The 12,664-nt window shown below is 36.9% G+C and overlaps 1 protein-coding gene across 1 annotated transcript; it reads left to right on the top strand.

The window, feature by feature from the left end:
- Positions 1-411: 411 nt before the first annotated feature.
- On the top strand, positions 412-7,355 carry LOC149924906 (uncharacterized). The gene is made up of 7 exons (XM_090159948.1): positions 412-547; positions 609-751; positions 813-937; positions 2,025-2,121; positions 5,844-5,991; positions 6,065-6,168; positions 7,109-7,355. Exons 1-7 carry the CDS (start codon positions 517-519, stop codon positions 7,241-7,243), a joined length of 783 nt encoding a protein of 260 aa, XP_090016074.1. The 5' UTR covers positions 412-516; the 3' UTR covers positions 7,244-7,355.
- The last annotated feature ends 5,309 nt before the right edge of the window (positions 7,356-12,664 follow it).

The raw sequence follows: 12,664 nt of genomic DNA, 5'->3' as shown, positions 1-12,664 counted from the left end.
TATAGCAAATTTTCGGAAAATGGAGTGGAAAATTTTATAGAAATGTGAATTTTCGATCAAATAAATAACAAAAAACAATCAAAAAATATATATATAATTTTTGATTTTATTAAAATTACGGTCTAATATTAGGGTAGTCCGCTATTCAACTTTCCATCCGTTTTTTACATTTTACGATAAAATTATTCCCTAAGCCGCTGGGCACAAAAAAAAGCCAAAAAATTCGTCTCTAGCCCAAGCCTTTTTTCCCCACAAAGCGCCTGGAAAAGAAGCCCAATCGGGCGCGATAAATGCCCATCTGGCAACTCTGCACGTGACAGGAAAAATATAGAGGGCGCCTCTTTCCCCGACGATAAAAAATGTTGGCTGTTTTTGATAAACTTTTGATTAATATTTTTGGTCCGTTATTATTTCAATAACGTCGACGACTAATTGTTCCCAAAATCATTCAGTCCAATATAATATTAACATTTGATTCTGGTTAATTAACTTTAATTAGAATTATAGTAGTTAGATATGAACGACGAAAACTGCGCTTTCGTTCAGGGTAAATCGTAACAATCGCGTTACGCACTTCGAAATAATTAATTCTAACTTTTAATTAATAGTCGGGTCAATGGTTAAGGCTATTCACCCTCCTGGTGGTCACACTCATGGTCCAGGGGAACATGGACATACCCACGAACATATGGAGAGCCCTGGTAGTTTCGTACAACGTGACAAACCCATACCGAGAACTGATTTTAAGCAGGTAGAACACGCGGGAAAACGCAAAAAAAATGTGTTATTTAAATGTGGATTTACCTTTTCAGAGAGCGTTTACGGTGGGAATTGGTGGGCCAGTTGGATCTGGAAAAACCGCTCTAGTTTTGGCCCTTTGCAAAGTTTTAAGGGACAAATTTAACGTTTGTGTCGTTACCAACGACATTTTCACCAGGTTATCAACTTTAATTATTTTAAATACATTTTACCGGTTTATCATAGATGGCGACACGTAGTTTTACTTCTCCAAGCAGTTTCCGCTTTCCGATACGAGATGGCGCTACTGTGCAGGCGGTTTATTTTCTTTAGCCGCTACGACTCTGCTTGCGGTAAATTTAAGTCGAGCTTCTTTGAACAATAGGAACAAATTGATACGAAAACCTATAATCTAATGAAATGAGGCCAATAACATAATACCCAACAAATAGATAAATTACCATGGTCATCTGATTTAGAATAATTTGATTTAACTTAGTGATTTAAATCAGGATTTATATCAAGCCGTATAGCGGCGCTAAGGGTGGGCTGAATTGGGCTTTAGCCCCCCTGCATTTCTAAGAGGGGCCATATATTTATATTAAAAGGGCCACATATTTATAATTAAGAGGCCACATAATTGAATTTATGAATTTTCTTTATCTCTAAAAATTTGTTTTATTGGCACCAAGAAACGTTTTTCTGGAGATAAAAATCTTTCAAAATCAATTCGTTTACTCACCACTTTTGCGAAATATGGTCAATCCAAGGTTCCCGCTAAGGGCCACAAAATTCTTAGGGGCCCCAAAATAACTAGCCCACCTGTGAAAAAACTTTAGCCCCGCTACTGAGATTATCTAGTGATTTGATTTAAATCACCTATTTATACTTAAATTTATTTATGAAAATGTACAAACATAAGTTCTCAAGCAATGTCAATTCCGAGCAAACTAATTTAAATTTCCATTACCACTGCACTCAAATTATTATTTTTTAATTTGTCAAGAAAACGGGCATACAACCTTAACAAATTAATTGAAATTCGACTTAAATCAAATACAAACCTTTAAACGACAAAATCTACTTGAAGCCCCAAAATATCCTCACTAAAAAGATGCGCTAGACCACCTATAATCTTTCAATTATAACTCCACCACGATAAAATCAAATAAAGCCTAGTTCAATAAAATATGAATTTTATCGAAGCCAGCCATACCGCAGCCCGAGCATTCTCGTGGCAACAGACAAATTTCTCAATTTGACGTTTTCTATTCGTTGGCTTTTAGAGAGGATTGGGAATTTCTGGTGAAAAATAAAGCATTGCCAGAGGAGAGGATGCGAGCTGTGGAAACGGGGGGATGCCCACACGCGGCCATCAGAGAGGTAAATAGAATCCTTTTTTAATTAAAATCAAGAATGTATTTATGTGGAGACGATGCTCGGGCGTCGCGCGCGAATTTATCCCCCGCCAGGTTAGGGGGCGGGGAGTAAAAACGTCATCGATGCCCCCTTCAATCGAACCAATGAAATTTCGTCAGTTACAGCTAAGAGCAAGAAACACAGCACTGCCCACACAAGGAGAACGCAACCCGTCAAAAGTCGTGCATTTTCTCGCGTACAGTTTTCATTGGTTGGACGCTTTAGCGCCTGCTGCCGTCGGAAGGGGAAAATTCGGAAATTGTCTTCCCCCCCCGCCCGTAAAACGTTCAGCGTAAAGGCTCGTCCAATGAAATTTGTACACAACACTGCGTTAGCGTGTTTAAAGGCTAGCTGCGTTCTCCTTGTGTTTGTTGCTCCTAGGTTACAGTTAAAGGCCTAGGATTTCTTCCGCCAGTTTTCCTGTAAGTTTTCTTCCCGCCGCGCAAATATCCTGGTGGTAGGCCAACCGCGGAACACGTTGGCCTACCACCAGGATATTTGCGCGGCGGGAAGTAAACTTAAAGGGAAACAGGCGGAAGATATCCTAGGCCTTTAACCAATGATATACTTGGCTGATTTGATTTTTGTTACAAGTCATTCTCCGTGAGCCTAAATAAATACATTTTTGTGTAATAAAACTGGAACGATCCCTTTCGGCAGCCAGAAGCGTGGCGGGTAAACCTACTTTCAGGGACAGTTTTTATCTATTTTATCTGGGTGAATCTGTCACTCAAATTAAATTTGGAATTTCAGGCCAATTTATTTTACCGCTAAATGCGATGTGACAGTTGGCCTACAATATCCTTAATATCTTTGAATAGAAACCTTGAAAATAGAAAGGAAAAAGTTTAAAACAGAATTCCTCAGAATTAAAACTCGTAATTGAAATTATCCGAATATGAATTATGTTTAGAGATGTACTATCCGAAGTATATAATACATTCTTACGTGATAATAATAATAATCCATAATCAGGCTACCACCTTGGGCCTTAGGCCTTTTCACACGAGCCAACTTTTTAATCCAACTAGATGAGTCAACTTGAGTTGAGTAAACTAGTTGGTTCGTGTGAATAAAAGTTCGATGAGTTGATCCACCAAAAAAGTACGCCAGAAAAAAATGGATCCCTGATCCATTTTTGCTGACTCAGCATTTTGATTTGAAAAGTTGGCTCGTGTGAAAAGACCTTTAGTCATCAAGCGACCTTTAAGGGGGAAGACTACAGTGGCCATTGTCTACTTTCACGCTATTTCAAGCTGAACTCTTTTAATTTTATATTTTAACTTATAAAAATAATATTTAAATGTAGAACAGCCTCTTGTTTAGTGCCTAAAATAATTTTGACAATTTTAAATTTAAAAGTAATTAAGTTATTACGTTTTAATTCGGACCCTGGAGCTAAACAAGTTGGGCAAGCGCCCAAACTACCCTTTAGTTAGGACCTTATATCTCGTTAACTATTAATATTAGAATTATCAAAATTATTTTAAGCACTAGAGGAAGGTTCAGCCTAATAAGAAAAATATAATTCAATTGTGTAATTGTTAAAACAGAAACGTACAGCTTGAACGAAAAAGAGGCTTTTACTGTATTCTTCCCCCTTAAAGCCATGAATTCAGGTAAACTAACTATTACCGTTAACCTCAAAAAAGTTTTATGGAAGGGGAAACGGAAGAACTCGGGGAAAACCCCTTTAACCAGTGGGGAGATAACTTGCAAACTCAACGCGGAAGGAGTTGTTCCGATTTTTCACCTAGTGCCCCAAGCTGGAATCGAACCCAGTTCCTCTTGCTGCGAGGCGAAAGTGCTAACTACTCCGCCACCCCACATTAGTCAGGAATGCTAATTGAAAGTTCTTTTTGACGTCACTTAAACAACAGCGACAACGTGAGAGGGAAGCGCGCGCAAAGGGGATTTTTTCTCTCGAAGGCGATACGCCAGGATAAGCATTCCAAGTAGAGGTAAAATATTCCCCAAAGTGACAAACTTATAAATCAATTTTATAGACTTATGGTATTATGTAATGTGGCGGAAGGAAAATTTACTGCCTGTTTTACTCCGCCAGACTTTGTAAAATTACATTTCGTAGAGATATTTAATTATTTATAAGCCTTTTTTTCTCAAAATCACAATAATAACGAATATTAAGATACTAGAGAGGAGCCGGGTTCGATCCGAACTTGTGGTACTGGGTGGAAACTCTGAACTACTCCTTCTGCGTTGAGTTTGCAAGTTATCTCCCCACTGGTTGAGGGTTTTTCCCCCGAGTTTTTCGGTTTCCCCTTCCATAAAAACTTGTAGAGGTTAACGGTAATAGTGAGTGTAGGGAGCTGTTGGCTCGCGTGGCATGAAGGGCTTGCTACCCTCCTACGCATTGTAACCCGGCCACCCGTTTAAAGGCATAATAAGTCGCTAGATGACTTGGGCCTAAGGTGGTGCCTTGGGTATTAGCCAGCTGATAATTATTATTTATTATTATTATTAGCTATTTTATGTTTCAAGCGAATAGGAAGTCGAATACTTAATTTTAAGAGATAAATTATATACTTATGATACCATAAACCGTAATACAGTCAAAGGCAGGAAGCTGATATTACTCTACTGTTTTTCATAAGCGTATCAATTTTAGAAAATTTCGGCGAATTATGATTCACTTCACTCGATCAATTGAAGTGAAACCCGCAACAAATTGAGAATTTGTTTGAAAAGGGAAGAATCTAAATTTCGAAAGAAATGAAATGAAACCGACATTGTGTCTTTTGGATGAAACCTTGAATCGGATACGCGTAGCTAAATTTCGTTACTTTTGATAAATGGACGGACCACTTTTTCACGGTTAAGAAATGAAAGAAAATTCGGAGACCATTTTCGCGAGAAAGTGTCACTCTTAGTCAACGGAAGATTAAAAAAAAACTGGAAAATTTACAAAGCGGTCTTTTTAGAATCCACTTTATCCAAACGCTTGACGAAATGACAAATTTCTAGTGTTTATGACACATTATGAAAAAGACTTACGTAAGTGTCGCTTTCATTTCAAAATGTCTTCAACACCATCTTAAACTGTGGTCAAATTACGTACTATTCTAGTGGCGTAGTCATGATTTTTTCAGGGGGGGGGACACACACTATCGCCCTCATATCTAGTATTATAAAAAAATTTGGGGTGAAACCGATTTGATATCGGTTTCGGTTACCGATATCGCTATTTTGCCGATTAATCTAAATTACAGATTTTACCCGATACCAATATTTTCCAGATATTTTAAAATCAATATTCTCCAAAACAAGGCAGATGGCGCCACTAAACTTGGATTTGGCTTTTCTAATTTATTGGAAAATATCGGTATCGGTAAAATTTTGGAAAATATCGGTATCGGTAAAAATCGGTTAGATATCGTAATCGGTAAAAATGGTGGAAAATATTGGTATCGTTAAATTTATTGGAAAATATCGGTATCGTTAAAATCATTGGAAAATATCGGTATCGTTAAAAATTTGTTAGATATCGATAATAATCGGTTACATATCTGTATCGGTAAATTCACAAAATCGGCATCGGTATCGATTAAATAACGATATCGGCCCAGAGTAATAAAAGCATTGAAATCGAAGCTCTAAATGTTCGTTTCCCTGTAAGCAATTTGTGAATCTATCTAAATTAAACTTTTCCCATTTTTTCAACTTAGGATTATTCAGCCAATTTGGAATGCGTAAAAGACTTGACAAAAATTTATTCTCCGGATCTGATTATCATCGAATCGGGTGGAGATAATTTAGCGGCCAACTTCAGTCGAGAATTGGCCGATTATATCATCTATGTCATCGACGTTGCTGGTACTTAAACAATAAAAATTACTTTATGAAGATTTTGGGTTAAAACAGTACCATGGCGTCTTGTTTATTTCAGGTGGGGATAAAATACCACGCAAAGGCGGGCCAGGAATAACCGAAAGCGACTTGCTCATCATCAACAAAACCGATTTGGCCGAAGCCGTCGGGGCAGATTTGAAGGTGAGTTTAGTCAGGGCCGAGAAGAGCGGGCCCGGGCCCGGGCCCATGTAAAAACAATTCAGGGCCCCAAGAAAGTCGTTATTACTGAATATAGCGATACGTTTAAGGAGATCAACGTGATATATAAATCTAAACATGGGCCCACAGGCTCCACGGGCCCCGATAAAACAATTCAGGGCCCCGAGAAAGTCGTTATTACTGAATATAACGATGCGTTTACGGAAATCAACGTGAGATATAAATCTAAACTCGGGCCCACGGGCTCCACGGGCCCCGATAAAACAATTCAGGGCCCCGAGAAAGTCGTTATTACTGAATATAGCGATACGTTTACGGAGATAAACGTGAGATATAAATTTACACCTGGGCCCACAGGCTTCATGGGCCCCGATAAAACAATTCAGGGCCCCAAGAAAGTCGTTATTACTGAATATAGCGATACGTTTACGGAGATAAACGTGATATATAAATTTACACCTGGGCCCACAGGCTCCACGGGGCCCGATAAAACAATTCAGGGCCCCGAGAAAGCCGGTATTACTGAACAAAAACGCGGGATATAAATCTAAACCCGGGCGTCGATTCTCCAAGGGCCCCGATAAAACAATTCAGGGCCCCAATAAAGTCGTTATTACTGAATATAACGATGCGTTTACGGAGATAAACGTGAGATATAAATTTACACCTGGGCCCACAGGCTTCATGGGCCCCGATAAAACAATTCAGGGCCCCGATAAAGCCGGTATTACTGAAGAAAAACGTGGGATATAAATCTAAACCCGGGCGTCGATTCTCCAAGGGCCCCGATAAAACAATTCAGGGCCCCAATAAAGTCGTTATTACTGAATATAGCGATACGTTTACGGAGATAAATCTCCCAACTCGGGCCCCCAGATTGCACAGGCCCCGGTAATTAATTAAAATGTTAATTTTCTCAAAGGTGATGACAAGGGACGCTGCAGTCATGCGAGAGGGAGGAGCTACGCTCATGACGCAAGCGCGTCACATGGTCGGTATTGATGACGTGGCGACCTTAGTCACAGCCTCATTCAAAGAAGCGATGATATCAAATTAAATTAAATATCACATTTTGCCCAAAAAATAAATAAAAACAGGGTAATTTTTTCTAATTTTTTTCCGAATAAAAATGGCATTTAGAAAGCAACAAATAACGACAGCTCATTGTGTAAATTTATATGTGGCAATTCAAAATGTATTTCGGGTATTAGCATTAACAGATTTCCCACCCAACCCTCATCAGTGAACCAGGCCTACGTTGGGTGAGAAAACTACGAAATATCGGAAATGAAAAAGAAAGGAATGAATGATTTATGAAGCAACTGCTTGAAAATTATTTCAAAATTGCAGTTTTAAAACAGCGCCTAGTTCTCTGCCTTCGAGAAAATGCGTTTTGACCTGCACTCGAGATTCTATCCAAGGAAGGTTATTGGAATCGTTATACGTTTACGATTGCTTTATGGTCGACGCACCTTAGACCTAAAACACTGTAGATCGATTACAGGAATACGAAACTGAGAAATTGTGAGTATAACCCATAGATATAGGAAACGTATATAAAGGTCTAGATAAAATATTTCAAAGGGAGTGAATACGGAGGTGACAGCTAGCAGAAACGCGTAATTTCTGCAGGCTATCCTTATAAGGCGCTATCTATCGGTAAGAAAGCTGGTGCTATCGTCGCGAGAGCCATTGTCTCCTGCTTAAAAATTATACTAAAAGTCACCAACAGATGGTGTCTAAAGACTACGGCCTGCGGAAAGGTCAAGCACTTAGTACTAAAATGCTAAGAGAGCTCGCGCTCTTGGTCACGTGCCTTCCTCGGTGTCTGCTAGGTGTCAATTCCGTATTTTATGTTAGGCTTAGACGCCCCGAAATTTATCTAGACCTTTATATACATTTCTTATATCTATGGTACAACCATACACCAAGAATCTAAGGGGACTCACTGTTTAGGCCCTCGGTTCAGGCTTTAAAAAGCACGCGATAATATTGGAAATAGGAAAATCACGGTTAATTTTAGTTCAATGTGGACAAACTTGGCGTCGCTGAAGTCGATTTCCGACGTAGTTTGGTAGAGCACGGCCAACTTTGATTTCTCGCGCATCTCTCGCGCTACAGCGGCCATCTCATTCGTTGACGTTTCTGTGTTAACCTATGAGCAAAAGATGTGTATGACGTCAGCGCCCCTAGCGGATTATTATTTTTAGTATAGTTTTTACATTGAAGTCAATATAACAACCGAGCGTGGCGCTGAACTCCTACACGTTATAGTACAATTTATAGGGGGAAAATCCTTGCTCACAGAATTTCGACGAATGTGTTGGCCGTAGTAGCGCGAACAGCGCGTGATCAAAGTTGGCCGTGGGTAGAGAAGCTGGAGCGTTCACGTTCAATTTTGACAAAATGGCGCCGTTGTTGTCGGATAAATCATGAGGCTTAGTGAGTCTTAGACCTTTTTTTTTAAATTGGTTCTTTAAAGGTTTACGTAATGGCATAAGTATATAAGATTATTACATAAGTGTGACTCGTCCTATTCTTCACACGCAAAAGTTTTACTGAGAGCTATTCACGAGACAGACTGCATTACGGGCTTCGTCGCCGTTTTGCATCCGCTTGCTAACGCGTCACACGTAGCCTTTGACAGCGCCTCGCTTGGGGGAGATTTTCTTCTTGTGATGACGTCACTCCGTTACTAGCTCTTAGTAAAATATTCCTCAAAGTGACAAACGTATGAAACAATATTATAGACTTATGGTAATGGTAATTAACCATTCTGTTAAGTAAAAATGACCAGTACACCGCGTATGGCTAAGGTTGTTTTAATCGAATTCATTGAAATTCATTTCATTTCTAAACTTAAAAAAATTAATGAACTAAGCCTTACTTAATTTTCTAAGCCCCGACTAAGATTATCGTAGTGATAGTTGAACAGAATTCTGAGGCGCATAAAAGGGGCAGGTGTACCCCAGTAAGCCTTCCGATCTAGGCCACGCCTACAGTGTCAAAATATCGGGAACAGTGAGTCAAGCTACAGTCAGCCGCTCACAAATGAATTGTCTACATCCGAATTAACGTGGATTCCAAACAAAGCAGTAAGCACACCTTCGAAATTCGGAGGTTGTACGTGGGTGTGACGTAGAATGGCATGGCAGCGTGTCAGAATTTATAGCCCGGTGTACCTAGTAACAGAGACCATACCACCGGAGGCCTATCATCATAGTGCCCTACGCCAGCGTCCACCTAGCCCGGACAGGTGACAAATCCAGCATGGGTAGCAGTACCCTACTACTGAAGGTCGCACCTTTGACGCAAGCCACTCAACCCAGCAGAAGGAGCAGCAATGGGTGGACCAATCCCCACTTCGCACACAGCAGTGGGATTAAGAGTGGATGCTGTAGCAACTCAAGCCGACACCCTACCTACGTAGGTAAAGAGTTAAACCCTTTGGAGAGAGCTCCTAAAGGGGAACGACGCGCACACAGCAGTCCATGGCAGCTAGAAGCAACAAACACAACACCCCACACAAGGAGAACGCAACCCGTCAAAAGTCGTGGAGTTTCTTGTGTACATTTTTCATTGGCTAGACGCTTTAGCGATTGCTGCCGTCGGACGGGGAAATTCGGATATTGGCTTCCCCCCGCCCGTAAAACGTTCAGCGTAAAGGCTAGTGACGCTCGTCCAATGAAATTCGTACACAACCCTTCGTTAGCGTGTTTAAAGGCTAGCTGCGTTCTCCTTGTGTTTGTTGCTCCTAGATGGCAGCTTTTAAAGGCGTGGCTTAGTTACGATAAAGCGCCGAATACTCCATTTCAGTCACACAGTCTGCGCAAAAGCAGATACTGAAGCGCCATCTACTTTCAGAAAATATAAATTCCTAGAATATAATTTCCTTTTCTCCAGTTTCTAAAACAAAATTATTAATATCTGGTTTCTAAAAACTTCCATAAAAATATTGAAGCGTTGTAGTTTCTAGTAATGTCCTGTCCACGCTTGTTTTTGTTACCTTTCTGGAAGAGGACCAGCGAAAGGGGGGGGGGGGGATTAAAAGTCAAAACGTGGCGAAATGCTAATACGCAATAACTTTCTATCCGTCATTGAAAAATAAAGGCGATAGATGGCGCTATAATGGATGCAAAATAAAAGAACCCAGCAAGCTTAAAATGTACAGCCGTTTGAAAGAAAATAGTTGAAAAAGCAACCAGGACACAAAGAAATTAGAATTTAATTGAGGTTTACCCCAACAAGTAAAATAAAAAATCTGAATAGAAAATTAGCTTCCGAAACGAATCACTTTTAAAAATTTTAGGTCAAAATTTCCAATTTTTTTTTGGTGGGGGGGGGGGGGGTATGTTGATTGTGAATGTAAGCCGTAGCGTGTCGTTAACGTGCCATTTAGAAAGGTTACGGTATTTTAGCTTGTTATTATAGAGGGTGTAAAACTTTAAAAAAATAATTGTAGGACTACTGCCAAAGCACCGCAAAAAAAATTCTGTTTACCACGGCAGCATCTATTAAAAACCCTCCTAAGACAAACAAAAGATCACCGTGTTAAAAATAAAATAATAAGTTTGTTTATTTTATACGCTATATCGAAAACCGTCACATTTTTCATTTTCTGCCGTTGAAAGTGAAAAGTCCTAAATGGATTTTGCGATCTCACAAAAAATAGTTCCCAAAAATAAATATTATTTTTATGATATTAAAATATAGAAAGATATTATTTTTATGGGATTGAAATGTAGAAATATATTATTGTTATGGGATTGATATATTGAAAGATATTATTTTATGGGATTAAAATATAAAAATATATTATTTTTATGGGATTAAAATATAAAAATATATTATTTTTATGGGATTAAAATATAAAAATATATTATTTTTATGGGATTAAAATATAAAAATATATTATTTTTATGGGATTAAAATATAAAAATATATTATTTTTATGGGATTATTGTTATGGGATTAAAATATAAAAATATATTATTTTTATGGGATTATTGTTATGGGATTAAAATATAAAAATATATTATTTTTATGGGATTATTGTTATGGGATTAAAATATAAAAATATATTATTTTTATGGGATTATTGTTATGGGATTAAAATATAAAAATATATTATTTTTATGGGATTAAAATATAGAAATATATTATTTTTATGGGATTAAAATATAGAAATATCTCTATTATTTTTATGGGATTAAAATATAGAAATATCTATATTATTTTTATGGGATTAAAATATAGAAATATCTCTATTATTTTTATGGGATTAAAATATAGAAATATATTGTTTTTATGGGATTAAAATATAGAAAAATATTATTTAATGGGATTAAAAAATAAAAAGATTATTTTTATGGGATTAAAAAATAAAAAGATTATTTTTATGGGAATAAAATATAGAAATATATTATTTTTATGGGATTAAAATATAGAAATATATTATTTTTATGGGATTAAAATATAGAAATATATTATTTTTATGGGATTAAAATATAGAAATATATTATTATTATGGGATTAAAATATAGAAATATATTATTATTATGGGATTAAAATATAGAAATATATTATTTTTATGGGATTAAAATATAGAAATATATTATTTTTATGGGATTAAAATATAGAAATATATTATTATTATGGGATTAAAATATAGAAATATATTATTATTATGGGATTAAAATATAGAAAGATATTGTTTTTATGGTATTAAAATATAAAAATATATTGTTTTTATGGGATTAAAATATAAAAAGATATTGTTTTTACGGGATTAAAATATAGAAAGATAACAGTTTTAGGCATTGTGCACATTTGTATCCACCTATTTTGTTTTTACCAATTTAACCGCAAATATGAATGTACTTTCATGGACAACACTTGAGGAACAATTTTGAAAAAGTATATTTTAACTTTGAATGATCTCGTGCTGGGGGCCCCAAACCCCGTTCTCGATAATCACGGTAGGTCTATATAAGAATATTACCTACTGAAATCGAACTAGTTAAATCGAAACCATTAAACTTAATCACTTAAAAAATTATTTTATTTTTGTGGATAAATATTTGCATTATACCCCAGTTGTATCGGCTTAAGATATCTAAATAGTTTTATAGCATCTATTTAAATAAAGCTAGAAGATAATTTGAAATTTACCCAAAAAAAACCAAAGATATAAAATATAGTTTATTAAATGGAATTATAGAATTTAATAATTCCTTTTCATAATTATAGGATTTTATAGGAAAATGAGGAACAACTATAATATCAGTTTTCTTTTTACGTAAAACTATACTTCAAAATCACCTGAAGTTAATGAGCCAATAAGACTAAATTAAGCGACCCTTTTTATAGAATAAACTCGATAAATTTCAAACAATTAAACTTCTTTGACTATAGGCGGTCCAATAAAAGCCGATGGTTCCTAAACTATCAAAAGAAAACCCCCTCCTCCGAAAGAATC

The sequence above is a fragment of the Leiobunum rupestre genome, chromosome 10 (assembly GCF_980474605.1).
Source record: "Leiobunum rupestre chromosome 10, qqLeiRupe1.1.hap1, whole genome shotgun sequence".
In the NCBI taxonomy this organism is placed as follows: domain Eukaryota; kingdom Metazoa; phylum Arthropoda; class Arachnida; order Opiliones; family Sclerosomatidae; genus Leiobunum; species Leiobunum rupestre.
The sequence above is the reverse complement of the archived record's forward strand: the minus strand, read 5'-3'. Positions and strand labels throughout refer to the sequence as shown.